Genomic DNA, 26,430 nt, shown 5'->3' with positions numbered 1-26,430 from the left:
TACATGGTTGAATGACGGGCTCAAGCATCTGGCAAATAAAGTCAGCATCATTGTGATAAATATCTGACCTATTTCATTACTATAGTCACACAGCCAACCCGCAACGACAGAAAGCACACAAACGCACGAAACACCTATGCCTGCTGATACGGTGTCTTGATCTGCCTGAAGCCAGATAGACCATTCACGAAATGCAAACGTCGAATCTGGTTAGCAAGACTGACTTACGGAAACATCGACAGCATTAACTTGACAAAAGCCATAGTCTGAAACAAGCAAGCTTCCGAGTTGCTGTATATATGGTGAAGAAGTTATAAAAGCTTCTTGGTAGAATGAAGCCTCGCGATGAAGGTGATTGACCTTGAGAGAAGTGTTCTTGGCTGTAGGTTGCAAAGCAGTCAAGTCAATCAATTCGAAAAATGCTCCGTAGGCATGTCAGTATCCCAATACAACAGAGTCTGTTCTTATAGTATCTTGCTGCGACCAGCACTCCAAAAGATACGAGAGACTAATAGGAGGTCAGCAACAGTGAGTGTCACAACATTTTAGGGTAAGTCCCCTAGCAAACTTCAATTGGCCCAAAAATTAAAAAACAGAATGATCAGCAAGTTGAAAATGAAGGTATCTTGAAGATAGATTGGAGTATCTTCATTCTTTTTTTCTGACTGATAAGAGAAAAAGAGCGAAAGATAAACTTTGCTTTTTTGTTACTTTTACCTTTTGCAAGTGACCATCAACGGGTAGAGATAACAAGTCATCCAGATGCAAGGCCAAAATGCAGTCGGCAGGCGGAATAAGTGATTGTGAAAAAGAAGTTTTCAGAAATCAAATAATCCTAGGGAGGCGTAAGGATCAAACATCCAAGCTATATCAGTCATTTCAGGCGCCCCAGACGAATACTCAAAAATAGATATCAAGAATGTAAACGCCATGTGTATTATCTTAGTACTCCTGCAACGGCCGCCACTGCCTAATCTTGTGTAAAACCATGCATTCAGCTGATTGGGAACAATCCTTGTCTTGCTTGTGATTAACTAACCTTTTATGCAAGCGTGTTTCCATTAGATGCCATAAACTACACAAATCCAGCTAACGTAGCCTTTGATGATATCTGTAACTTCTTTCTCAAAAAGTTCCATCAGAGTTCTGGTAAAGTCTGTCGCCGCTTGTCTTCGAGTATCGCCTTCAGCAGAAGGCCCCAAGTCTCGTCGGATATACTTCATAGGATCATCCTCAAACGTTTCCTCCTCATGCTCTATCATTCCATTAGCTGCAAGCTCATAAGACACTTTGATAACTTACCACGGATCGCCATGTTGGGAAGAATTATCTTTTCGCAAAACGCAGTCAATGTCTCGGGAGCAGCAAACATTGCCCGGTGATTCTCCATTTTGACCACAACAGATGGGAATTGAAGGGCACGAGAGACAAGCTACATGACATTTACGTGAGTTAAACATATCAAGCAAGAAGCAAATACCTACCACGTCCTCGTGGGTGCCGGGACCAACTCGAGTTAGCATGTTCCAGATACCGTCCACAAAGCTCCCCAATTAGGTGAAAACGTCTGAATATTTCTGAGCATAGAGCTCGGCTATCTCACAGATGGCAGAGCGAATTTTTTGCAGCAGTCCTGATGTCCCATCATCCTCATCACCCTTCAACTCCTCCATTTCCCAGTCAAGATACTTTCTCAACCATCCAGGTTGATCGCCGCCCATGAATTCAGGCATGTAATCTTCAAAGAACAGAGGTAAACCTTGACTTGATAAATCATGGAATAGCTGTATCAAAGATAGTAAAGTCTGGGAAAGGAGAGGCAGAAATGGCTTCGGTGGCAGAGATGCAGAAGGAGCTTGCAAAAGTTTATCCACATGCTGAAAGATTTGATAATATGGCTCGCAAAAGCGAGAAAGGACAAATTTTATTTCGCTATAGAGCTCATTGGTACGAAACTGAGATCTCCATCTGTCAATGATTCATGAGCGACACTAAACTCGACAAATTCCAGCATGACCTCACCGTTTGAATATAGAATGGGCAGTTGCTAAAACACCATTGTTGATGACAAAATTGTCTGGAGAGAATTTACAAGTTCCTGAGATACTTGATCAGTACTAAACCAATCATCGTATGATAGCCGCATACATCGCAGAGGCCCTCCCAGTCATCTGGAAAGTCCAAAGATATGATATAGCCCCAACCCTTTCCAATTTGGCTCTGCAACTTTGCTGTTTGCGGTGTACCCAGAGAGATCATCAGCGGTACCAGCTGAGTTTTAATAGGAGCCTTGTCCATCGCAGATATCTGTGTCGCCTAAGACCACGTTGACATGTTTGCCCGAAGTCAGCATCATTCAACATACTTCTGCCTTGACCAGGTCGAGGACGCGTAGCAGGAATCCCGGTTGACCCTCTGCCTGTATCAGAGATGGCCTAAGAGTGGTAGCTTGCGATAAGAGAGAGAGTCTCTGGCGTTGCTTGCATCTTTTGGAGACAAATTAAAAGTCAAAAGTCAAAACCATTTCAACAAAATCAAAAAAGTCAAATCGTGACGCGTCATTTTGCTTCCGTTCGACTTATTAGATCCCACATTTTGTCCGATCCCCGGCCATTTATACATATCGAACGATTATTTTCAATATCTAAACATGAAAAGAGCTGTGCAACAACAAAAGATATAAAAAGCAGACAGAGTTGGAAAAAACCCCTCCGAGGGAAGAAAAACCGATAGAAAAGCAGCCAGAGAAGGCATCCATACAACTGTCCACGCATCAAGTCGAAAAGCTTTTGATGGATAACATCGTCGCTGGTCCCAAAGCTCTCCGCCTGGCATGGGTGGCCGTCTTGTTTTTGTCTGCTGTCTATGGAAAGAAGGACGATGTCGTGTGTCCTGAGGACCCGTATGCTGACCCATCTACGGATCTGTGAGTTGAAAGTCTTGGTGGAGATGTTGACAGCCTTGAAGGTGTAATCCGTTTCGATATGTACCCAACAAGGGGATCAACATTGCTGCAGCGGTGCTCTACTTTGCTGTCGCTGTGGTGCTCACATTCCGTATGTTGGCCATTCTGCGGACAAGATTGGGTTTGTACGTCTATTGCTGAGCTGATCAGGCTAGCAGACGCTGTCCGGAAACCTGCAAACTACTTTTTAGCTCTTGTTATTGGCGCTTGGTGTGAAGGCATTGGTTTGGCTCTGCGTGTAGCGTTAAGAACAAACCTGCACAGTTCCGGTACGTTCTCAGATTGTTGCCAGACTAGGGCTGATACTTGTGATATGCAGGGCTGTATATCGTCTGTTATCTTTTTGTGGTGTTGTCACCTTGTGCTTTTCTTGCGGGCGATTATATTCTTCTTGGGCGTCTCGTCCAATATCTGGACGGTCATCGGTATATCCGCCCTTTTCGAGCTAGTCACATCGCTTGGATCTTTATTGCATCTGACAGTATGTCTGTCTGTCATCAAACGCTTATGCTGTTGCTAATGCACCCAAAGTCATCACCTTTTGCATTCAAGGTGCTGGCGGTGGTTTATCTACTTCCCATGACGTCAATACTGCACAGTTGGGAGGCAAAATGTTTCTGGCTGGAATTGCTATTCAGATGGCGAGCTTCATCTTTTTTACTATTACGTGGGCCATCTTTGGTTTCCGAACGTGGGTTTTGTCAATGGCTATGGACGATAACGAGTTTGAGACTAACTCCATTATGTAGATGGAGAGAAGACAAACAGCTTTGGAATCGACCCGGATGGAAGCCGCTTTATTGGGCCTTAGGCTTTACTTGCATATGCTTTCTCATTCGAAGTATTTATCGTACTATCGAACTTAGCCAAGGGTAAGGTTACAGTGCTTCTTACCAAAGGCCATTTACTTATATTGGCTGTCTAGCTATGTTGGCTACATTGCGACACATGAGAGATTTTACCTCGGTCTCGATTGTCTTCCTCTGCTATTTGGTATCGCAACATACATGTATTTTTGGCCTGGGAAGTATCTCCATTTCGAAAACAAGCCAGAAAGTCTCGAAAAATTCCCCAACAGGGAAGAGGAAGATCTTGAAAATGGCAATGATGGGTACAGCGCTCCTAACAAAACGGAAAATGCCAACCTTCAATCACTTTCCAGCAAAAGGTCTTGACAGGTTAATTTTTGCAATACTTTATAGACGTTTGATAAGAAATACAGAATCTGCCCACATTAGACGTATTATGCGGATGCTTGTATGCCTCTATACTTTTATGTATTACTGTAGTAATAGGATATGCACGCGACTTACGCAGATGACTCGTGAACATATGGCTACAAATATCGACTCACGATCATTGTGAGTAGTTCTTATAAGAGATATCATAGACGTGGCAGAACGTAGTTTATTCACATTCACAGACTATGGCTTGAAGTTGAATTGCTATGACTGCCCTTTCCAAGCTCACGAATTATTATGCAGAAGGAATCTGAAGCATATAAAGATACGATTCTTGTATTCCAATGCCATCATACCTATTCTGTCCCCTTCGTTAATTTCTCTTAGCTGTCTTTCCTTGTCGTCGGGCTTTAATGGTTGATTTGAATGGACAAGCGTTCAACTTGTCTGTCCTGTCTTGTAGAATTTGTTAACTATAATTATTTTACTTTGTTCCCCCAACCAGCGTTCGCTGCTTGAGTCATAGGTTCGAGAAAGCGGGCTCTTGAGTAACTATATTTTGAGGTTGATCTTCGTAGATGATCATATCTATGAGTTTCAAACAAACCCAACGCATTATCATTCCGTCTGCCTGGTTCACAATCCCTCTTCCACTTCCACGCACTCGGACAACACCAACCCACTCCCACGCAGGTGAGACTGCATCTTCGCCCTTTAGGACTTCACCTTTTTCTGATAAATCGCCAGTCACTCTATCGCCTTTAGCTGGATTTTGAGAGTCATGTAAAAAATGAACGACTTCTGGGGACGCTGAGGCCGAACGCGTGTTGAAGAGAGATAGTGTATGGGGTAGGATCACTTTAGAGGCTTGCAAAGCTGAGGGCTGTCAAGAAAGCATGAAACTTTTTCAAGCCAACACAAGTGCCAAGGGAAGTGGTAAAAGAGCCAGAATAATGTCTCTGTTGGAGCGTGACAAGCTTCAGGCTCAGAGGGCTGGGCGAGTGGCTACTTAAGAAACCATGTTTGTATCTTGGGTCTCTCGTCTTGTTGAGATGATGCCCAGAGGATTGTAGCCAAAAGACGCTGTGGTTGGTGAGTGACTGAGATGTATATATGTTGAGATCGGAAAATGTTGTACATATGGCTGGGTCAAAAACGAAAAGAAAAGATTTCTCAAAGAGTTGTGACTAAGAAAATTGTCGAAGTGGAGGCGACCCAACTCATTATCTTACGTAATATGACTTTGTTTTGTTGACATATTCTCTTCCATTTCATTGCGTATTGAAGAATTCTGTTGTACCAAATGCCCTATATACACTCAAACCCATTGCGAATGTGTTGCTTGGGTGGATATAGGTAGCTGCATCCTTACATTGAAATCTGCTTGCTCACATCAGACTGTGCTTAGAGTGAATCAAGATGGAGAGTGATAGAACAGGCTCATGACAAAACATGCAGTTGTCGCTCGAATGCATCACCTCAGTATGCCTGTATCCAAAAGATCAAGACTCTGTTCGTCGTTTCCGGCGTCGAGCTTCCCAGATAAATACTTACCGTTCGTCATCTTCCTCAAGGGACTTCATGTATTCGGCAACGTGTCCGCCAACAATGTATTGTTGACCAACTTTGGCATCGAGTTCGTTGGTCTTGAAGTCGTAATCAGGGAATTGTTCCTCATTGTGGGAGATAAAAATCCCGCCGTCAGAAGCACCCTTCATGGCGCCCTGTGTAGTGGTGCGTCGGAGACAGACATCAAGTGTCCGTCACTTTTGGCAGTATCGTTCCAGTTGCTCTCAAAGGTATTAGGCACACAATCACATCTCAAATCTATCTGCACTACCCTCAATCCTCAATCTTCTTCAAATTGCGGTGTAAATGAGGAGTAGACTGGAGGACTCTGTCCACGATCTTTTTGATGAGGGCGTCCTTGTTCTTGGCTACGGAAGAATCAAGCTTAGACAATTCAGTCTTGGTCCTTGAGTCAATGGAAGACTGGGATGTTGATGTTTGGGAAGTGTGCTACCATTATATTTTGATCAGCTTCAAGCTCCAAAACCCAAAGAATCCTAAATATATAATACTAGTGGACTCAATGTTACTTACATCAGCCTCAAACTTTTTAAACTCTGCCTCCTTCTTTGCCTTGTATGCTTCAATCTCTTTTGCTGCTTCAGATCTAGCATCTTTAATCTTTTGCACGCGATCTATACCAAGTGAATGTTAGCTCTCCTTCCTCGAACACGATACTACGATGGGATAGCAGGCCACGGAAATGACTAAGGCATACACTGTCTAGCTGTCTGAACAACCTTAGCAGCCTCCTTCTCCGCCTCAAGAAGAGTCTGAATTCCTTGGGAGTTGGCAGCCTCAAATAGAATGTCAGTTTCTTGCTAGGTCCATCTGAACAACTCTATTGTACGCACCATGATATATAAAGATGACTTTGGAATGGAGAAAGGAAAGACGTGAAGGGCTGAATTCATAAAGCGGTGCGCGCCTATTTACAATGCATCATGAGTTCTGTTTTGCGTGCCTAAATCCAACAACAGATACGAACTTGATTCTAGTAAAAAGTGAAATTCAATATTCCTTAAAAAAACCTTTTCATTGACAGAACATTTCCTTCGGCCTGAGAAATGTCTCTGTACACAGACGATGACCCAACACAAGCTCTGTCTATTGCAGATGATCAGCCAGCTCTACACGCTCCTACAGATCCTCAGCAAGCACTGAATGCTGCACTTGCACTGGATGCCGAATCATCAGAGCAGCAAGAGGGACTTTTAGCGGCCACCCAGAGGTTTGAGCAGAACCCGGAGAAACTCCCTGAGCTGATACCGAGGCTTTTGGCATTGATAACGGATGGAGGAGACTCGCTTTTGAGGTTTTGGACTTTGGATATGATCGCGTTGACTGTAGGCAGAAGTGGATTGAGATTGGATATCAAACTCCATAGTCAGTCTGGAGGCTGCTTGGGTGCCAATTTTTTTGCATGCTGAATAGTAGTATAGTGGCGCAATACTGCCTGAATGCTCTGAATACGCTACTTAATTCAGGTTCAATACCTACCATCAAGGCAGTTATTCCGATCCTCGCTACCATTTATCCCATGCTGTTTCGTTTGCTTGCCACATCTCAGCCATCTCAAGAAGTGCTTGACTTGTTCAATATTACAAAGGCGAGGGTGATATCTCTTGCATTGGATCCTAAAGCTCAGCCAGATAATGTGGGCATCAAGGCCGTTGCTTGGAAATACATCCAGAGAGTCTTGTTGGCCGCTACGAGAGCCACCGGATCTGATCCTAGAGTACGTTTATTCCTATTCTGTTAAAGGCTAAAAACTCATCAAATCCAGCTTTCACAAAGAGGAGCAGGCAGCAACGACGTCAATATTGCCCACATAACAGTCAACGGCGCTCTAAACTCGTCTGATATTGAAAAGGAGGGTAGTCTGCTCCAGACACAATTAGTCACTCAGCTCTACACTGCATCCAATCCAGCTATATTACATCCTCTCATTAACGCGCTCCCTACTTTTGCCAAGATGCGCCCATCACTCTCCTCCCTTATTGTTCATTCTTTGGCGAGCTGGACCCCTTCCGCCCTTGTCGCAGTTGGTCGGCCAGCCATGGAAATCCGAGCAGTAGACAAGACTGTTCGCCTTGCAATGAGCCATCTCCTTCGCCACAACAGTACATCAAGCCACAATGTTCAACTCAAAGATGCTCTTGACCGACAGAAAGCGAGGATGGAGGCTGCTTTTGTCGGCGAAGCTGCTGCTCGCAAGGAACGACGCCTCGCTATGAAACACACAGTGGACGTCTCAGAAACAGGATTTGACCCCGAGTCCAGCGAGCAAGCAACGAAGCGAGCTAAATTAAATGGTGGCATAGGAAGCGGTACTGGTAAAGGCCCCGAAATTGATGTAAGCCAAATGGAACTGGAGGACGTGGTCGAATCCGTCATCAGCAGTCTGAGAAGTGTGAATTATGAGAGTATAACATCGGCTTTGCAAAATGCACAAAAAGCGTTACGGGAAAATGCTCCTGATATGCAACCACTCTTGGCGACTATACTGGGCGTGGACGTAGAGGACGAAGATGACGAGGATGAAGTGCTTGATCCGCTTGGTTTGGATGATGAGGATGAAGATTTGCTCATGTTGGAAGGTCTTGAGCCCATGATGAACGAAGAGGAACCAACAACGTTTGCAGAATTCTCTTTACCAGCACCTGAACCACTAGAGACATCAGAAAAAGAACAAATTCTTTCACAGGCGCTCGAGCGAATATGGCAGACTGGTGCAGACCTTGCAAGTCTCCCAGATCCTAAGGAGTCGGATGCAATCAAGACTGCGGTAAAACCAAAAGAACTGTGGATGTTGTTGCTCGCGAGGCTGGTGACCCGTGGTGCTGAAAGTAAGAGAAAAGCAATTTGCGATTTTGTCACTGCTGATTTTGTCAATCGGTATGGAAATTTCTAAACATCTGATCTGGCTGATCGGTTGTGTAGTTCAAAATTTGCCTCGGTTTGGCTCAATGAAGAATGGTATAATGAAAGAATAGGCGTCTCCGCTCCCGGCCAATACATTGCGAATGTGGACACCATCATATCTTCCTATCTTCCGAATGCCGATCCCAAAGACAAATCGCTTGCTGCATTCATCCTTACCCTTCCGTCTATACCGCCTTCTCTCATCACTACCCTCGAATCTGTTTGTCAAGAGCCTGAACGAGCCCTGGCAGGATTTGTCATCTTGAGAGATATTGTCGAAACCAGGCCACCGATAAGACCTCAAGCTTTGCAGACCTTGTTGGAACTTTGCACCCATCCTGAGCGAAAGATCCGAGTCATGGCCATTATCACCACAGTCCGACGATGGGGCCAGGAATCGCCCATGATGCCTCATCTCATACATTTTGCACTAGGTGTCTTGCGTCGCCTTGTCAAGCAAGATGTTCAGACGGAAGACGTCGATATGGAAGAAGGGGAACAAGTCGAAGAAAAAGTAGAATCCAAGTTTTTGGGCGAACCAAACACGGAGAACGTGCAGCAACATGTCGAGCTAGCATTTGCTCTGGCAAAGAGACAACAACGACTGCTTGATGATATCTTTCGGCTGTATCCTAAACTTGAGCCCGAACTGAAAGATGCGGTTGAAGCCCAATTGATGCCCCTTATTCAGAGCCTGGGTGCTTCCGACAAGTTGTTGGAGATTCTGCGCCATTTCCCACAGGGCTCAGATAAACTAGTGATGCGTGTGATTGGGGTTCTCAGTGCTGAAGGGGCTGGCGGAAAATTAGCGGGACTAATGAAGGATTTGCTTGGCGAGAGAGAGCTAGACGCCAGGTTTGTGGTGCCCATCGTTGGAGAGTTGGATGCAGTGAGTTGATGTATAACTGCAAGAGGAGAACGACTAACGGGTATTATAGGCGGATATTAAAAAGCAGCTGCCAAATATAGTCACCTTGCTGGGTGATTCTACAGCAAAAGACATGGTCAAGACTGCGTTTGCTTCGATACTTCAGAAAATGACTCCTGCGGACCTGATGGTAGCCTTACATCAGGAAGGAGCTCCTCTCAAGCTGACTATTGAAGGTTTGTATCGTCTGCATGTGAGAGCTCTACTAATCCAAACGGTAGCTATCGGTATATGCTTTTCCATGACGCAAGTCTTTCGTGGAGATGTTCTCGCCAACGCAATGTCCCAAATTGCCAAGCTGCCCACTATCCCTCTTATGTTTGTCCGTACCCTCATCCAAGTTGTCGCTACCTACAAATCTGTCAGTTCGTTTGTTGCAAACCATATTCTGCCGCCTTTGATTACAAAAAAAATTTGGGAAATTCCTCAGTTATGGGACGGATTTATCATGCTTGCCAAGAGAATCGCGCCAGCCAGCTGTGGCGCCTTGTTACAATTACCTAAAGAACAGCTCAAAGAGGTTTTAGAGAAGCAGCCTGGGTTAAAGACTCATCTGAAAGAGTTTTTGGCCAACAAGCCAGGTAACAAGGCTGCCATGGTAGAGGTGAGTGTTGTCGACGCAGCTCGTCTTGATCGCTGATGGTTTGAGTAGATTTTTGGAGAAGTATAACTCCTGGAGTGCCTCTCACGTGGGATAAGACCGAAAAGCTCAGAGCCGGATCACGAATAAATATCATTCAATGACTTGTAGATGTATACACACATCCATGTAATTGATACAATTGCTCGTTACAATATTCTGGGGAGATGTTATAGCAGGGTAAAGCGCCGCGAAGCGATTGCAACATTCTGCCTACTACCCAGTGTGCTCAGTCGTAAACCATCAACGAGCTGCAGCATGGGGATTCCTACATGATTCTCATCCACATTCCGCTTCTTCCGTTGGACTAATTAAATCAGCTGTTCGCTCCAGAGTCATCTCCTGCGTACTCTTCCAATGCAGCACCACTAGCATTGAGCCTCTCGACGCTAACCATAGGCATGTAGATGGTCGCTGTGCATACCTCTGGCCATAGTCAAAGGTATTGAGCATGCTCATCTCCACTCATTCTCAGACATGGTAACCTCTCAACCACGCTGATCGGCGTTCAGGGCGATTCCAGCAGCAACTGACTCTGACAGCTGCGCAGAAACCTCGAGGTGATGGCTGCATCTCGCCTGTCGAGCGAGATGTCTCCTCCTTTCCTCTTGCTTGGAATGGGAAACTCTTGGATGAGTCACTCATAGTCGGCGACGAAATATATAGGCTGCTTCTTGGTGTGTGGACGCTGCTACTAGGTAATGAGCAGTCCATCTCATCCACCAAAAGTCATTCACCGCTGACTTTGTTACCAACTTTTATCTTTTTTTTTTTTTTATAAATCCAAGTAGAGTTGCAAAAGCAAAAAGATGGAATGACGGTACGGATCGTTTTTTATTTTTTATTTTAATTAATTAATTAATCAATTTATTAATTTATTTTTTTCACGCTTGGCTGACGATATCACCATGACAGTAGATATATTAATGTCGAGCTCAAAATTTTCCAAGCCCATTTCCAACTCATTCACAGCTCACATAGCAATCTCGCAAGAATGGCTCAGCAAGAGAGAGTAGTGAACGACAGTGCTGGACGTCTCTTGTTCCCCAGACTGTCGTGGGACAGACAGTCATACCCATCGTGGTCAACGGCACCGGCGTTGCCATTAGCAGAGGGATGGACGATGGACACCGACGATGGCTGGGGTTTGACGGCCAACCCTCTAAAATATCCTCGCTCACGGCCTGTCAGCTACGACATGGCAAGCTCACTGGGTTCCCAACGAGAATCTCTGTCCGCCATATACCCATCACCCGAAGAGGCTGCCTCGACCATGTGCTCTCACAGCAGACGGGTGCTGCCACACCCGTCTTGGATCGATGCGATGCTGCCGCAACAAGAGCCTTGCCACATGAGGCCGTCGCTCGGGTCCAAGCGAAAGAGACAGGACGAGGATGCTCCAAAAGAGCAAAAGCTACATGCATGGTGGGTGACGGGTTGCGGCCTGGCTGGGCTGTCGCTGACTTGGCCAGTCCGGTGTGCGCAAAAAACTTTACGAGGCCGTCTGCGCTCAAGACTCACATGCATTCGCATACGGGAGAGAAACGTGGGTGGTGTGCTGACGGGTGGTGCTGACGGTGTTTAGCGTACGTCTGTCCGCATGACGGCTGTCGGCGTGACTTTTCGGTCCAGTCGAATCTCAAGAGACATATGAGGGTGAGTTGGCTCGTTCCGTCTCGGGTTGACATGGACAGACGCACCAAGCCAAGTTGGCCCAACAACAGGAGGAAGCGGCGCCAACAAAAGAGACACAGACGCAAAGCGTGCTTGGCCGACAGCAGCCTCGGTTGATTCCTCAGCAAGCTGCCCTCGTCCACCCGTTTCTGACTGGCGAGGATTATCACACAACGTCGTTCCCAGTGCCGCACACCATTCCCGCTGTCATTTCTTACGTCACACAGGAAGGAACTCATGTCAAAGGGCTGTACCGTCGGTGACTGGGTGGATAGTCACCGCAGCTATACGGTATAGTCGCCTCGTTGGTTGACAAATGACCAGTGTTGCAACAAACACTCGACGGGAAAGCTGCCACGTTTGACTGATATGGGGTGTATCGGTAGCAAGCGTGTACAACCTGGGGTTTTGTTAGATGTATGCATGGGTCTAGACGCTGCTACGGGAATATATGGCATGCTGAGTCTGATTTTTGTTTACTCACATTGCAATGTCGCTAACTGATGAGTGCTGTCTGAATTGGCCAAGCATCTGATGTGTCCTCTACATACAGGTAAGCCTCCAGGGACAAACGTGGTGCCGCCCATTCTACCCTGATCAGAAACTGGAACCGGGTTAATTTACCGACACAACGGCTGGCATTGCTTTATCCGCTCCGACAGATCGAGCTGATTGTGTGTAGCGACAGCTTGACCATCTGGAGCCATTGTGTTGGAGCCAAGACAACGCTGGGAGGTATACGGAGCAACCTCTGCGCCGATGCGGTGAGTCTTTTGCCATGTCTGACAGGTGCAGACACCTACTCTCTTGCGCACGACGGGTGGTATCTGCCCTGATAACGGTCACTCGCTAGAAGCAAAGCCGGAACTTGCCGAATGCCTCAAGTCGCCCCGTTCTTGCCCCACATTGCCCCGCAATTTACCCGCAAAGCCGAATTTCCAGACGTTTCCCGAAGAGTCGGAAAAGGGTACGGAGAGGAAAGATGACAGCCTTGGAGAACAGGAAGCATGGAGGGAAACACCAGGCAGCCTGCAGGCAAATGCCGCTGCCAGCCTTCGACGGTATACACTGGATATGAGCATTCTGTAGGCGCAATCGTGCATCCCTGGCACAAAGGGTTCGATGCGACGCTGACCAAACAAAAACAAGACTTGGGGTTGTCTTGTCTGCACGCATTGTTGTGTCTAGCATCTCTTTGCTGCATCTGCGTTGCAACTGAATAGCTCGGCTCGTCACAGGCAGAGCTGCCAGAGCTAACCTTCTCTCCTTCTCCATTGTCCTGCGGTACGGACCTACCACCACTCACCGCCTACCTTTGTCTCCAAAAGCCTTCGCCGCTATCAACTGAAGGCCAATTCCATTAGCAGCCCTCACCACTGACCCGCCTATATAGAGCAGCACCTGTTCCCACCACCACCTGCCGCCGAGATGAAAAAGTCGACTGAGGAGCTGACGACGAAGGGAAGGAAGCGAAAGCGCCTCGCGAAAGCGTGCAGCGCATGTCATGTGAGTGGATTTGTAGGTTGCGAGCTGACTGGGACAGAAAAACAAGCGACGGTGTGACGGCTTTGCACCATGCTCCAACTGTGAATTCTCCAACCGGACGTGCCAGTATCTTAATGCGCAGGGCGAGATGATTCCCCCTCCGCGCACCCGGCCCGCACCGCCGCCAACGCCTCTCACCCCGCCGACACCGCTGACACCGCCCGTCGGTCCGCTGCTGGCCGTCGACGGTGACCCAGCGACAGCTGCCGAGCTACTCGATGGTAAGTGTCAACGCCAACTTGCGCGCTGACAGACAGTTTTTTTCCAACGATGCCAGCCCCTCCCATTCGTGTTTCACAGCCCGACGTTCTTTTACCGACTCTACCTCAACCTAGTCTCGCCGGTGCTGCTCGATGCGATGTATGCCCTCGCCGCGCGACTCTATACCTCTGTTCCATTTGTCGAGGCGTTTCCGGACCACCACCCGGCGCATCTTCGCGGAGAGCCGTTTGCGCTGCGTGCCCATCGTGTCGCCCAGGGTCTCTTCCAGCAGCGCAAGGGGTCGCACCGAGATGGATCGTGGCAAGAGACAGAGCTCGCTCAGGCATCGTATCTGCTGAGCGTGTATTTCACCTCGCTGCGTGAGCCGAGTCTCGGGAGTTTTTATTTTGATGCTGGCATGGAAATCCTCCAGTCGTCCTCGGCGGCAGAGTATCTAGGCCACGGAGAGGCAGAGTATGTAACTCATAAGGAGTGTCAGACGAGGACGTTTTGGGCATTGGTGGGTTGGGATTTGTGCGGAGCGGTGTCGAGGGGAACAGTCCCAGCATCGCTTCCAGCGCTGCCGACAGGAGAGACCGGGAACGTCGTTCACATTGTGAGTATCCCTCAAAAGGTCAGAGACTGACCCAGCAGCTATCCATCCTCGCAGACATTATGTCGCTCTCAGCCCACCTCAGCGATGCAAAACAAATCCAAGCAGCAAGACTCGAAGACAGGTTGAAACAATGGGCAATGGCTCTACCAAAACATCTCGCCTTTGACCAACTAAATCTATCAACAGCAGTGAGAAAAATCAACAGTCGGGTAGGAGAAGTCAAGGTGAAAGGGTGGATGTATGCGTATATGCATGCAATAGCAGAATGTGGGATGTTTTACCTCCAGGCAGTCACATCCACCAGCGATCCTCGGTTTACAGCAAAGCGACAGAATCAGGCAGTTGAGAATCTAATGGTCATTATGGATGCCATCGGCGAGGCAGGCCGTGAAGGGTGTTTCTGTGAGTCAATGAGTAGGGAGCAGTGTTGACAGAAAAAGTTTTATTGCCATTGGTAGTCGCCACAAGTTGGCAAGAACATCTCGAAAAGTCAAACTTGCAGGGAGATGCAAACCATCGTCAGACTGAACGTCTCAACCGTTGGTGGGCAGAAATGGCTCAGGAATGGGGTGTCGACCGAAGTGATATCATGCGTCGTGGGTTCTACAGCAAACGCTGCTATCCATCAACGACAGATGCCTCGCCAGGACGGATAGAGTCGATCGCATCACCTGCAACTACACCAAGTCATAACTATCGGTTCAACCTCCCTCCTCTTCGACCGCGGGCAGCCTCTGGTGCAAGCCTCTCAATCTATCCCACCCGGTCTCCGTCGCCTCACCATCTCCCCTCGGTGTCTGCATGGTCGGATCGTAGGGAGAGGGATGAGTTGGTCTCGCTGCCGTCGCTGTCGCAGAGTATCAGCCATCGCTACCTGCCTCATAGTCTGCATGCGAGGTTGTCTGGAGAGGGACCTTAGGGTGGGTGTTTGTCTTGGATATCTATTTAGGTATATGACTTTAGGTATTATCTGGATGGATAGCCTTGTTGAACAACAGTTTTGGCCGGCTTTGAAATTGCCGGGGATCCATGGCCGACGGCCAAAAAAAAGCTTCCGTCCATTGTATTTCATCTTTTCGACTTGAATCCTTTTCCATGTTTAAAGAAAATGATCAACTTATCCCAAGACGTACAGTCACCTCAGACTGATCAAAGCGACGCGACTGTTGGACTGGACAGCCAGGAGACTGGCGAAAAGCAATGTCGGATATGCCTCGCTGGACCAGAGGAAGAAGAGACACTGGGAAGACTGATATCCCCTTGTCTATGCTCGGGAAGCATGCGCGTAGGTCTGTACGATCGAGTGGTCACTGACGATAGGTAGTATGTACACGGTAGGTCATCCTAGCTAACTCTCAGACTGACGCTCAAGTATCATGCATCAACGCTTGGAGACAGACTGGTACCAACAATGTAGGTCAAGCACGTGTTCTCCCTGGCTGACGGTCATAGAAGGCATACATGGAATGTCCCCAATGTCGCTTTTGCTATCGGCTTGAACGCAAGTAGAATACACCGTTTGACAACGCTGACCTCGAGTAGGTACACGGATAGCAGGACTGGCCGCTTCACAACCCGTCATGGTACTCTCCACCCTCTCTCTCTTCTCTCTACTGTCGTTGTCTGTCGGCACTGTCTTTTACCTCTTCCTCACACGCTCCTCTGCTCTCTCCCGAACATTTCTATCACCCTCCGTCCGGGTGGCATCGCCATTCGACTTTTACGACGATTTCATGGACCGGGGCGGGGTGGTTATTGTGGGAGGAGGTGGGACGTTGGTATGGGATATACTGGTGGCAGCCGTCCAAACGTTTGTCTCGTTTGCAGACGGCTTGAAAGAGCTACAGGAAAACCTTCCCGGTACTGTCGCTGTCCTTTTATTCGGACTAGGAATGAGATTTCTCCTCGGACTCGCCGTGCTGGGTTCTCTGTCGTTTGTCTCTCTTTGTATCTCCTTCTCCCTTTTTGGTCCACTCCAACTAGCAAACGCTCTCCGAGGCGGATTCTTTGGATCATGGGGGCGGAGGAGGCTGAGATTGGGAGGTAATGGGAGAGAGGGAAGCATCGGCACCGTCCTCATCGTTCTACTCGTCGCAGTTGGCACCATCAACACTCTTCGACAAGTATACAGAGGTGTCGGAAGAATGGCAGAGAGGTTGTTGAAATTTGTGGAGACTCAGATTCTTGAAGTCAATCCCGATCAAGTCAAGAGGGAGATGCAGGACGAGTGGTGGGTCACAAGGTGGATGAAAGACGGGAGATGGAAGAGCGTAGGAGGGTGGAAAGAGTTTGGTTATAGGATGTGGGTCGGGGTAAAGCGATGGGTGGAGTCCTTGCGAGCTGCAGATGCGCATGAGCATGAGGAGTAGTGAACAGGTAGTGGATAGATTGCGGACATAGAGTTGGAATACGCCGTGGACTGGGATCGTACCGAAGCTGGTTTGTATTAGTAGTGGGAGTGCATCTACTGATATGGACTGACCATGTATTGTAGGATTTTCTCCTAATGAGAGTAGAGGAATGAAGCTTGATGTATCCAAGAGATTATATGTTGGGATACATCCAGACAAGTGAGAGTCGCCTTGCTATAGGTTTAGGGGATGACTTTTTACGAGTAAAGATTAGTCATCAACCTCGCTGGATTGTGGCTTTGGAGAAGGATATACTCGGAAAACCACTCAAAGTCGCTCGGAACAGGCAGAGTTGACCGACAGGATCACTTGAGCATGTGTTGACGATGCTAGACTTGCATGATATCGTATGCTTACAAGCTAAAGATTCGTGTTTTGCTAAAAGTGATGGGTTATAAACATTCATCGTTACTTGGTTAACGGCAGAGGTTAGGATTGAAGTGACTGGAAGAAAAGTCTGACCAATTGGGGCAGAGCTAATCTATGTAAACTTGAATGAAACCTGGAAGCTCGGAAAACTCTGCAGGATCGAGCATCCATCGTTGGAAAAAGACAGCAATCAAAAGACAAGTCAGAGTAATGAATGCATGTTGTCAGTTATCAGACAAGAGTTGGACTCATCAGGCAAAGTTGGTTCTCTCCTAGGAGTCAACGGGTAACAAACTCTTCTCCTGATAAAACATTTGTAGCCACATTCTATCTGGAAAGTGAGAACGTATTCCTACAATTTCCAAGCACCTTGATCATAAATCCTTTACAGTAAAAAATTCCAAATCAGAAATTCTTTTGAGGACGATCCATGTCAATGACATACCATCCTGTGCAAAGAGTTTGTATTAGATACTGCGTCCGATTCCGTTAGGTGTACCGCCGCGAGAGTTTTTGTCTGCTACTTTTCCAAGTTGCGCAAGAGCGGCGTAACCTTCGGGATACTCGGTTTTCTGTAAAACGATAATGTTGGCATACCAGAGCAATGATCAATATAGCAAAAATGAACACACCCATTCAGGTCGAATGACATCGTCAAGCTTATTAGCGACCATTTTCGTAATCCTACTCATGATTAGACAATCATCAAACGGATCGCGGATGCAAACTTACAGCTTGGTAGTAGACTCTGAAACACCGCCCATCGCTGAGATATCCTTTGCCGTTGTCCCTTTTCCCAACAAGACACAGGTAAAATACAATACACCTGCCGCAATGGATACCGGACTACGCCCATCTATAGCACTTTTGGCAACGGCTTCTCCCGCAATATGTTTTGACACATTAAAGACAGCATTTCCGAGGTCCAAATAATTGGAGAATCGACCCAACAAACCCTCGGCAGACTCTTGCGCATTGTTGAAACCATGTACACTCTCCATAGAACCCTTGGCGCTTGACGATTGGACAACGCTTTTGATATGGTTGAATACCTGCCCTAGTTCCTTTTTAGACACTTTGAGGGCTTTACAGACTTCCTGAAAAGTTCGATGCACTTTTGCGTCACGACAAGCATAGACGATACAGGCTGCAATGACAGCTTGTTCGTTCTTTCCTTTAATCGCTCTCGCTTCGTCCACGATTTTATAGACATGTTGGGCACGTTCTCTGACACCTCTTGGGAGCTGCATGGCATCGCATTTTTCTCCTATTCTGGAGAAAACGGCCGATAACTGGGCGACAGAAGATTTGCCTTGAGCACCATTAGCAAGATTATTTGCTCGCGATTGAGCTCGGTTGAGATCTCGAGCGATACCAGTCCGCCCGTCTTTATGTGATATCACCGTGTCAAGATGATTGGAGCCGAGAAGAGGATTACCAGCATCACCAACACGCGAAGGATCGTCGCCGTTTTCGTCGCCTGCAAAAGTCTACAAAAATCAGTCGCGATAAAGTCAGATATTGAGAGAACACTTACACGCCATTCACTTCTAGTGTCTACGATACGGTCCCCGAGAATAGTCCCACAATCGGCACAAACCTTTCTTTTGTAAACCCACAGTATTCTCTCTCTCGACCAAACCCTACTTACTAGATCACCTTTGGAATATTCTTCTACAATATTAGGTGGATCATTCCTACAGTTTGGACAGATTTGCCTAATGTTTAAATTAGGTGCCACAGCCTGACCAAACTTGGGCTAATCCCCCAGATAGTCAGCACTTGTCATAAACAAGTTTTCAAATTGCAACAATGCCTACTCCAGGAGGCTTTGGCCCAGCTACTGCAACCATCCTCGGAGTTTAAGGGGCGAAAAGGTGATCCAACAAAGGAAGCTCTTGCCAGCCCAGAGTTTGAAGCAGGTGCACAGAAAAGACGAGTCTTGCAAGAACTTTTGCTGGCCAAAGCTATTTTCATGAGATACAGCGATCTTTTGAATGCAACACAAATTGCGAGCACAGCGATAGCCGCAAATGGAAAGAGATAGGCAAGAAAATCATGTGTCAGCATGTCTGATCAGCAACACCAATCAATCCAACCGCCTGCATCCATCCAACTCCACTCATCTATCACAGGCCCATCCCCATAGGTTCCCCTCCTTAATTGATATCCTCCTTCTTCTTTTACATGCTGGATTGCCATTTTACAAGGGTTTGCCACCCTCAACCCAAAGGGTAGCACTCACTAAGCTGTCCCAATTACGCCGCGCTTTTGAAGCAGATAAGCGATCCTTATATCTTCCTATTGCCTTTTCCTGCTTGTATGTAGCCGGGAGGTAAATAGAGAAGAAGGAAAGTCTTTATAGAAAAGGAAAAGAGAAAGAAAAAGAGAAAGAGAATGGAAGAGATATAAATGTAACGATTGATTGTTTATTTATGCACCCCCTTAAGTTAACGTTCTTGTCAATACAAAAGTAAATAAATAAATCAACTTTTGAAAAAAATAAAATAAGAAACAGGCAAGTGTTTATATTTTACTGAAAGCTTTTGACTTCATTGATTTAGAAACCAAGCTGACAACCAAGCCAGTTATTGAAAAGTATTGCAAGAGTGATTTGTGTCCTTGTTACTTCTCGAGACAATAACTACCAAGACTTTTCCGAATTGTACATTTAAGAGAGCGGTTAAGAACAGCAGAAAAGGTATAATCAGGAAAATAAAACACTGCTATACAGGCATACGGATATTTGGGTGGATCCTCTCTATTCATACCCACTCAAAGTAAGTGACTTTTCCTTTTTTCCCTTTGGTTTTTGCGCACGCTGACTATTTGCTTGTCTTGTTTCCTCACTGTTGTTGTCTCTGATAAAAGTTGTCTGCCTTTCGTGCAATAACATCGCCCTACAACGTCAAGGATGTCTGGGAACATACCTCAGTTTATGAACGATGAATATGTTCTGGCGTACCATGGTCCGTTACTCTATGAGGCTCGAGTAAGTCCTATATCCTCTCTTTGATTCGCCTTTATCTTTGGAAGCAAAAGCACTATAGAAGAGCAGCTGAAACCAGTCAGGTCATCCTTGCGGAAGTGTGGGACGAATCCAACACTCTTTTAGGGACAGTAGGTCCCCATTACTTTATCCATTACAAGGGTTGGAAACAGACGTGCATTCTCCTCTTTTTTGTTTGAATACGCGCTGACGCGACATGATTGTAGCTGGGACGAATGGGTTCCCGAATCTCGGCTCCTCAAGCTCAATGAGGCAGGTTTTGCTAAACGTCGTGCTTTGTTGGAGGCACAAGCCAAGAAAAGTCGACCCGGCGGATCATCTCCAGCACTTGGTGTCAAGGGTAAGGATAAGAAGAAGGATTCAAAAAAGAGGGGACGCGATGCCACTGAGAGCGTATGTCTATCACTCTCACGAGATAGACAGTGCGGACAGATATAGAGGCGAATGGCTAACGGGGTAGATTGGTAGGAGTCGGACTTTATGAAGAGGCCAGAAGTCAAGATTGTTATACCCGACGTTTTGAAATTAGTTCTTGTGGACGATTGGGAGAACGTGACCAAGAATAATCAGCTTGTTACCCTTCCTCGAAAGCCCAATGTTCGTGAACTTTTGGAAGAATATAGGGAGTACGTGACGTCGAATAAGAAACAGGACCGTTCCGCGTATGCCCTCTTGTTTGCAATTCTTGCTAAATTACTGATTTCATAAACAAAGCCGCGCTTCGGCGCTTCTTTCTGAAATCATCTCCGGCATCACCTTGTATTTTGACAAGGCTCTCGGCAACAATCTTCTCTATCGATTCGAACGCGCGCAGTACGTGGAACAAAGGCGGCAAAACCCTGATAAGCCTATGAGTGAGATTTATGGAGCAGAACATTTGTTGAGATTGTTTGGTGAGTGTTTTTTTTTTGCTTCAAGTGGTATGTAGATTAGGAGTTGACGACAAAGATAGTGAACTTTGGGCCTTTCATTGCGTACACCAACATTGATACCGAGTCGCTGAATATACTCCGGGATTACATCAATGATATAATGCAGTATGTTGTAATTACCGTTTGAGACGAATATGGCTAACACAAGATTGCAGATGGATGATCAAAGAGCAAAAGAGATTGTTTGTGAAAGAGTACGAAGAGACAACAACACATTATCAAAATCTTTCAAGATCTTGAGATTGTGTAGATGGATCATTCGTTGATGTACAAGTCGAGCAAAAGAAAGAGACGTTCATGTAGTATGGTAATCCTTTTCTCACTTTATTCCTTGTTTAAATTCATCATTGGTTGTTTATGGGACCTGTTTCAAGTATGCATGCTTGTTTCCAAATCAATGCTTCTGATCAACAGCATAGGTTGGCCAAATGCTAGGTGTGCATGTCGCAGCCCAGTGTTATATGACGAGGCAGAGAATTATCAGTACATGATAGAAGCCGGAGATAAACACGAAAGGGGATTGTTGGGCAAGATGACTCTGGTGAGAACCAACTCAGGCTAGGACAAGAGGTGTTTCCAAAAAGGGTTATGTGGTCTTCCAGAGAAGAATAGCAACATGTCCAAGATAAAAGTAGATAAAGTTTTTGGATTCTACAACATCACATCAGTTTGACAGGTAGAGCTTGCCTTCCAATGTAAGCGTTCCGTACCATGGGTGACAAAACTGCCAAAGCTGATATCATCAACAAAATCATCCTATCTGCCAAAAGATCCAAGTAGACTCACTTCTTCCCTACGACGCAGTGCCACGTCGTTCCGTACATCTGATCAAACCTCTTCTTTATATACATTGCCATATCTTTCTCTTGGTCGTATTTCTCGAATGAAGCAAACACCGTCTCGACCACTTTCAGCTGCATCTCCTCCGACACTGCCATTATTTTGCCATGAGCGAGTGCCTTCTTTTATAGACTGACATTCGAGTTCCGGGTAAGGGCAGATCTGAGAGATCACGTACTGTCGACGTTTTTGATGACTGCTTTGAGCGGCTGTCCGTCTGGCCCAAGCCGCGGGAACCTGCTACCACTGCTACTTGTACCTCCCGCTATAGGTGAATTTTCTTGTTCCATTTTGACTGATGAAGGTAAGAAGAAAAAGAAAAAGAGAATTGAATCTTGTCTCCATGAAATCAGAGATAGAAACACACGGACCTACAGGTCCGCCGTGTCCATTCGAATCATCATATGTCCGGACATATATATATGGTGGATTACAATTGTTGATAATACTTTTTTAATTATTCTCTTCCATATTACAGCTCATCGGATATAATAGTGAGCCATTATATCAGGAATGACCAACGTACACCAGCCGCTGGACTCAGACAAAGCTTCTTCTGGCGCTCGTATTCTCCAAAAGACTGACTACCCCTCGCTGGCCAAGGGTTACCCAGAACCAAGTGTACGCGACGTCAATATTGTCGGTCTTGAGCTCAAGGTGTATGGCTTGGAAGAAATACGTACAAGCAATCGGCCTCTTGTAGTCATGGTGAGCCTCAGCTCGTTCTTCATTAATCATGTTGTCCCTAGATTGGACACCTGGTGCCAACAGAAAAGATAAGATTGGCGTAGATTTCTTGTCATGGGCGCATGAATTCACAAAAAGATATGAAGTACTTTGCTCAAGGTATATTGGGAGAAATATCTTCAAAGAACAGAAACGGACAATATAGAGATTTAGTGGTGGTTACTCTTGCAAGTATCAAGCTTTCCAAGGTGTTCATGCTGATACCGGCCTCGATAGGATCAAAGAAACCATGGGACGAGAACAGTTGATAGAACGGCCAATCTTGCTTTTGATGGTAACTTCCGTCATCTGTACGCTTTGCTGCTATTGTTTGGATATCTTGTAGGCTGATGCTGAGGGTGCATTGAGCGTGGACATGACAGCGACCGTTCGCAAGTTCTCTCGCTCTCGCCGACTGGATAAAGCTGACTTTTTGGCATAAAGATGGAGGTGTACATGACGTGCAACTAGTTATGGACTTTATTGGCGCATACCTTTTTCCCAATGGAGAGAAAGTGACTGAAGAGTTTGTAGCCACTGGTATATCCCTAGGCGGTACGTCCTCCGTTTTTCCTCGAGTCTTTGGCTGAACGTCAACAGGCCACGTTACATGGAAGTTGCTACACGATGATCCTCGTGTCCGTATAGGTATTCCCATCATAGGGCTCCCTTTTGAATCTGTTCCAATCTACCTTCAGGCTCGCGCCGAATCCTCCCATCCTCCGCTCAGATGGGAACCGCCTTTGTACCCTCCCTCCCTCAGGACGTTGATTGAACCAAAGCGCGATGAGAGGGTGGAACAGGAGTGTTATGGCGGGAAAAGGATATTGACAATGCATGGAAAAGAAGATACTCTTGTGCCGTATAGTCGAGGTGAACCTGACATTAAGAAGATTGGGATGTGGGTAAAGAAAGGAGGAGGTATATGTGTTATCGATGTACAAGAGAAAGTTGGACATGTCTGTACCATTCAAATGATGCAGAAAACGGCAGAATGGGTCTGGATCTATGCACTCAAGGAGCCATCAAGTTAGACAAAAGATGAAGCACAATGCATGATTTAATCATACACGAAAAACGTATATTAGTACGTATCCTTTCGTAGGGTATCAATTAGGCATTTGAGTATGTAGCAGCAATTAATTCACCTGACACTTAGACAGAAATAACATGAGCACAGCTTAAACGTTCCCAAAACCAAGATGCAAAATGTAGAGTCATGCGTATGACTTTTAGGTGAGTATTTCGCGCTGAAGCCTGGAACGACGCAAATGGTTAGATATTGCATCCTGAGTGAAGCTTCGCTTCTTTCGCCTATACACGCTGTCAGCCGACCAAATCTTGTCAAGTCTCGGCATTATATCAAACTCACTTGCACATCTTTCCAGGGGAAGGAGTGGATGTTGCAGAGTTTGAAGTACTCTCGGAGGTACCATGCCCAGAGCTGGCCCTGGCCGCAGAAGTTGTTTCGCCAGAGATAATAGACCCGGCAACGTGGGTAGAAAGCTGGTCAATATCTGCGGCGGTTAACGCAATAGCGTCAGTAGCTGCATAAAATATTTCTGCCACGTTGCCGCTAGCAACTTGATCCGACTTACTGGTTCTGGTACTTTCCACAGCAGAATTTGTGCCACTGGTGCTCACAATGATAGATTCCGAAACTGAAGAGGGTCCAGAAGAGACTACAGCCATCTTGGCCCAGATCTCTTCCCAAGTTCCAACAGTCTGCCTATTTTTGTCGGTTCCGTCCGATCCCCAAACCTTCAATCTCGAGCTTCCTTCATTACCCAAAAATGGGATCCAGCTAGAAAGATCAAAAGGGTTCATAACCTCGGAAAGCGCGAGAGGAACATGAGTCCTATAAGCAAGATTTTCAAAATAAACGTTGGGGCCAACCAACTCGGCGTTTGAGTTTGAGTTACAAGTAGGCTTATCATTGACGGACGATTTCCAAAGAGGATTGCAGCCTGGAAGTTTATCAACAGGTCGGTAGATACCAACCTCTTCGGCTGGGATTTGACCTTCCAGTCGACATTCCCAAGTAGCGGATTCGCTAGTCGATTTAGCCAGTGGAGCGCAAGCACCGAGATTGTCACCAGGGCCTTTACCGTCGCCACATTGGTTGATGGCATCCTGAAGCACGGTTGGTTTCCACTAGAGGCGTCATTAGTCAAGTTATAATCACTTCGTAGCGACATACACCATTGATGAAATCCGCGTGATAAGTGTTACCACTGCAGTCGCCGTTGGAGAGAACCAAAGTACATTCCTCGTTTCGCCAGGGCTGGTTATCGTTGAGGTAGTAGTTGAACTGGGCAAAGATGGTGGGATACTGGCAAATGTCAGCCACTGATTTGACGGCAATTATGCTAGCATACCTTGATGGGATGACTGTGTTTGCATAAGCATCTAGTAATACACCATACCAATCACTCACGAATCAGGACAATACTTTCCGTTGAGGTCATCCACTAGCGTAGGCCCATCGTAGCTCTGAGGCCATGCCATATGAGAGCTAACCTAGCCAATACTTGTCCTTTCCCACTCTTAACACTCACAAATGATCCTCCGAATCCAAATCACCGCTTGCCAATCCACAACTGGGAAAGAAGCTACCCATTGCAATGGCCAAGCAACCACCAGGATGACTCGTGGCGTTGGGCAACCAGGCATTCTCCTCACCGTGGTCACAAGAGATCCTCACACCAAGCGTTTTGGTGTTTGAGAGGTCCTTTGACATTGCTTTTCCAGTAATCATCTTGAGACCGGGTGGAAAAGGCTTGACATTGTCGCCTTTGGTGTAGTAGTAGATACGAGTACCCGAAAGGATTGGAGAAAAGGTATTGTTTTCGTATCGATAGTAGAGCTGGGGCGTCCAGTAGTTGGACAAGTCATCTCCTACGATAGTCGACGAGCACGCCGCATTTATCTGTTCAGACGGATCGTTCGGTTGCCCTACAAATCGTCAGCGAGACACGCCATTCTTGTCATACCCACATCCAGAATTACTCGCTCCGACTACGTTGTGGACGTGACTGCTGATACCGCCGGGGGTGACGATGGGATCAAGACGTCCCATAAGGAGCGTTTGCGCGTGAGTGAGAATCCAGTGGTCTGGATCGCCAAGAGACGGCCTAGCTATGACTAGGGCTGCGAGGACGAGGAGGAGCAACTTTGTCGGACGCGACATTTCGAGTGCTCGACCTGTAGCCAGACAGGTGCCCAGCAATCGATACTACCGTGAACGCGAGACAGTGGACGTGTTGTGAAAAGAGTGTCGTTGAGCTGTAAGTGGCGTGCAGGCGGCTGACCGAAGAGGAGATGAGAGATAGTGACAGCGACGACTAAAGAATGGCAATACTGTTGGGAGAATGAAGAAATGTAAATGAAAGAAATTGTTAATAAGAGAAATCCATATACGCGTCGGGTTGGAGCACTGACCTCTTCTCTTTTCAGCTAGTTTCATCTCAGAAACTCCTATATATAAACCCATCACCACATCCTTTTCCCGTCTCTGCTTTCTTTTTTCAACATCATCATCTGCTGAGGCGGCGAACGCCGCTGGTCGTCCTACAGCCAAGTCTGTCATAGGAGAGTTGGGCTGTGGGCTATCTTGCAGCGTCAAAAGACAATCCCAATGCAAGTCTCAACGTTGAACGCAAGAAATGCTTTTTTCATCAACGTTGGATGACAGTCTTGAGCGTGTGTGGCTCAAGAGCTAAAGTTGTGTTTGACCAGTGTGTTTAACGGTCACTCAGAAAGTCTTCTTTAATGGTTTGTTCGTGTGGCCAACCAATAGTGTTGTACAAGTATGGTGTGGAAGAAACTTGGTGGTAGTAGGCGGTAAGTGGGTCATAGTTGCTGCCACGCTTTACCCTGCTAGCTTTGCCGGTATGTG

General features: G+C 46.6%; 13 protein-coding genes across 13 annotated transcripts; 7 read left to right on the top strand and 6 right to left on the bottom strand.

Moving 5' to 3' along the window:
* Positions 1–1,061: 1,061 nt before the first annotated feature.
* On the bottom strand, positions 1,062–1,523 carry L203_103110 (uncharacterized protein; the record flags this gene model as incomplete). The annotated part of the gene is made up of 3 exons (XM_066212516.1): positions 1,062–1,255; positions 1,303–1,432; positions 1,485–1,523. The coding sequence occupies 3 exons, from the start codon at positions 1,521–1,523 to the stop codon at positions 1,062–1,064; spliced, it is 363 nt and encodes a 120-aa protein (XP_066068613.1).
* A 401-nt stretch (positions 1,524–1,924) lies between these two features.
* L203_103109 (uncharacterized protein) lies at positions 1,925–2,622 on the bottom strand (the record flags this gene model as incomplete). Its single annotated transcript, XM_066212515.1, has 6 exons — positions 1,925–1,968; positions 2,023–2,047; positions 2,093–2,098; positions 2,149–2,316; positions 2,366–2,419; positions 2,593–2,622. The coding sequence occupies 6 exons, from the start codon at positions 2,620–2,622 to the stop codon at positions 1,925–1,927; spliced, it is 327 nt and encodes a 108-aa protein (XP_066068612.1).
* Positions 2,623–2,792: 170 nt separating this feature from the next.
* On the top strand, positions 2,793–4,140 carry L203_103108 (uncharacterized protein; the record flags this gene model as incomplete). Its single annotated transcript, XM_066212514.1, has 7 exons — positions 2,793–2,902; positions 2,968–3,056; positions 3,124–3,234; positions 3,285–3,446; positions 3,497–3,656; positions 3,715–3,837; positions 3,891–4,140. 7 exons carry the CDS (start codon positions 2,793–2,795, stop codon positions 4,138–4,140), a joined length of 1,005 nt encoding a protein of 334 aa, XP_066068611.1.
* A 1,848-nt stretch (positions 4,141–5,988) lies between these two features.
* L203_103107 (V-type ATPase, G subunit) lies at positions 5,989–6,572 on the bottom strand (the record flags this gene model as incomplete). The annotated part of the gene is made up of 4 exons (XM_066212513.1): positions 5,989–6,165; positions 6,250–6,350; positions 6,434–6,512; positions 6,570–6,572. The coding sequence occupies 4 exons, from the start codon at positions 6,570–6,572 to the stop codon at positions 5,989–5,991; spliced, it is 360 nt and encodes a 119-aa protein (XP_066068610.1).
* A 210-nt stretch (positions 6,573–6,782) lies between these two features.
* L203_103106 (uncharacterized protein) lies at positions 6,783–10,238 on the top strand (the record flags this gene model as incomplete). Its single annotated transcript, XM_066212512.1, has 7 exons — positions 6,783–7,101; positions 7,158–7,453; positions 7,502–8,613; positions 8,659–9,529; positions 9,579–9,744; positions 9,790–10,172; positions 10,221–10,238. 7 exons carry the CDS (start codon positions 6,783–6,785, stop codon positions 10,236–10,238), a joined length of 3,165 nt encoding a protein of 1,054 aa, XP_066068609.1.
* Positions 10,239–11,202: 964 nt separating this feature from the next.
* On the top strand, positions 11,203–12,971 carry L203_103105 (uncharacterized protein; the record flags this gene model as incomplete). The annotated part of the gene is made up of 6 exons (XM_066212511.1): positions 11,203–11,633; positions 11,681–11,754; positions 11,841–11,864; positions 11,913–12,141; positions 12,565–12,646; positions 12,744–12,971. 6 exons carry the CDS (start codon positions 11,203–11,205, stop codon positions 12,969–12,971), a joined length of 1,068 nt encoding a protein of 355 aa, XP_066068608.1.
* A 544-nt stretch (positions 12,972–13,515) lies between these two features.
* Positions 13,516–15,163, top strand: L203_103104 (uncharacterized protein; the record flags this gene model as incomplete). Its single annotated transcript, XM_066212510.1, has 5 exons — positions 13,516–13,648; positions 13,705–14,008; positions 14,062–14,078; positions 14,128–14,646; positions 14,703–15,163. 5 exons carry the CDS (start codon positions 13,516–13,518, stop codon positions 15,161–15,163), a joined length of 1,434 nt encoding a protein of 477 aa, XP_066068607.1.
* A 189-nt stretch (positions 15,164–15,352) lies between these two features.
* On the top strand, positions 15,353–16,818 carry L203_103103 (uncharacterized protein; the record flags this gene model as incomplete). Its single annotated transcript, XM_066212509.1, has 5 exons — positions 15,353–15,567; positions 15,617–15,657; positions 15,787–16,556; positions 16,632–16,683; positions 16,739–16,818. The coding sequence occupies 5 exons, from the start codon at positions 15,353–15,355 to the stop codon at positions 16,816–16,818; spliced, it is 1,158 nt and encodes a 385-aa protein (XP_066068606.1).
* Positions 16,819–17,376: 558 nt separating this feature from the next.
* Positions 17,377–18,877, bottom strand: L203_103102 (uncharacterized protein; the record flags this gene model as incomplete). The annotated part of the gene is made up of 8 exons (XM_066212508.1): positions 17,377–17,407; positions 17,470–17,498; positions 17,549–17,596; positions 17,657–17,708; positions 17,757–18,514; positions 18,562–18,624; positions 18,676–18,783; positions 18,845–18,877. The coding sequence occupies 8 exons, from the start codon at positions 18,875–18,877 to the stop codon at positions 17,377–17,379; spliced, it is 1,122 nt and encodes a 373-aa protein (XP_066068605.1).
* A 1,061-nt stretch (positions 18,878–19,938) lies between these two features.
* Positions 19,939–21,206, top strand: L203_103101 (uncharacterized protein; the record flags this gene model as incomplete). Its single annotated transcript, XM_066212507.1, has 7 exons — positions 19,939–20,016; positions 20,097–20,188; positions 20,241–20,427; positions 20,503–20,696; positions 20,749–20,927; positions 20,987–21,071; positions 21,122–21,206. 7 exons carry the CDS (start codon positions 19,939–19,941, stop codon positions 21,204–21,206), a joined length of 900 nt encoding a protein of 299 aa, XP_066068604.1.
* Positions 21,207–21,552: 346 nt separating this feature from the next.
* On the bottom strand, positions 21,553–22,096 carry L203_103100 (uncharacterized protein; the record flags this gene model as incomplete). Its single annotated transcript, XM_066212506.1, has 4 exons — positions 21,553–21,617; positions 21,677–21,699; positions 21,753–21,897; positions 21,985–22,096. The coding sequence occupies 4 exons, from the start codon at positions 22,094–22,096 to the stop codon at positions 21,553–21,555; spliced, it is 345 nt and encodes a 114-aa protein (XP_066068603.1).
* A 223-nt stretch (positions 22,097–22,319) lies between these two features.
* L203_103099 (uncharacterized protein) lies at positions 22,320–23,566 on the top strand (the record flags this gene model as incomplete). The annotated part of the gene is made up of 6 exons (XM_066212505.1): positions 22,320–22,514; positions 22,598–22,720; positions 22,770–22,843; positions 22,902–22,924; positions 22,977–23,087; positions 23,133–23,566. 6 exons carry the CDS (start codon positions 22,320–22,322, stop codon positions 23,564–23,566), a joined length of 960 nt encoding a protein of 319 aa, XP_066068602.1.
* Positions 23,567–23,764: 198 nt separating this feature from the next.
* Positions 23,765–25,722, bottom strand: L203_103098 (uncharacterized protein; the record flags this gene model as incomplete). The annotated part of the gene is made up of 8 exons (XM_066212504.1): positions 23,765–23,846; positions 23,905–24,049; positions 24,131–24,686; positions 24,733–24,864; positions 24,911–24,923; positions 24,970–25,047; positions 25,091–25,487; positions 25,530–25,722. The coding sequence occupies 8 exons, from the start codon at positions 25,720–25,722 to the stop codon at positions 23,765–23,767; spliced, it is 1,596 nt and encodes a 531-aa protein (XP_066068601.1).
* Positions 25,723–26,430: the final 708 nt, after the last annotated feature.

This window comes from Cryptococcus depauperatus, chromosome 3, assembly GCF_001720195.1.
Source record: "Cryptococcus depauperatus CBS 7841 chromosome 3, complete sequence".
In the NCBI taxonomy this organism is placed as follows: Eukaryota; Fungi; Basidiomycota; class Tremellomycetes; order Tremellales; family Cryptococcaceae; genus Cryptococcus; species Cryptococcus depauperatus.
This window is presented reverse-complemented; position numbering and strand designations above follow the sequence as displayed.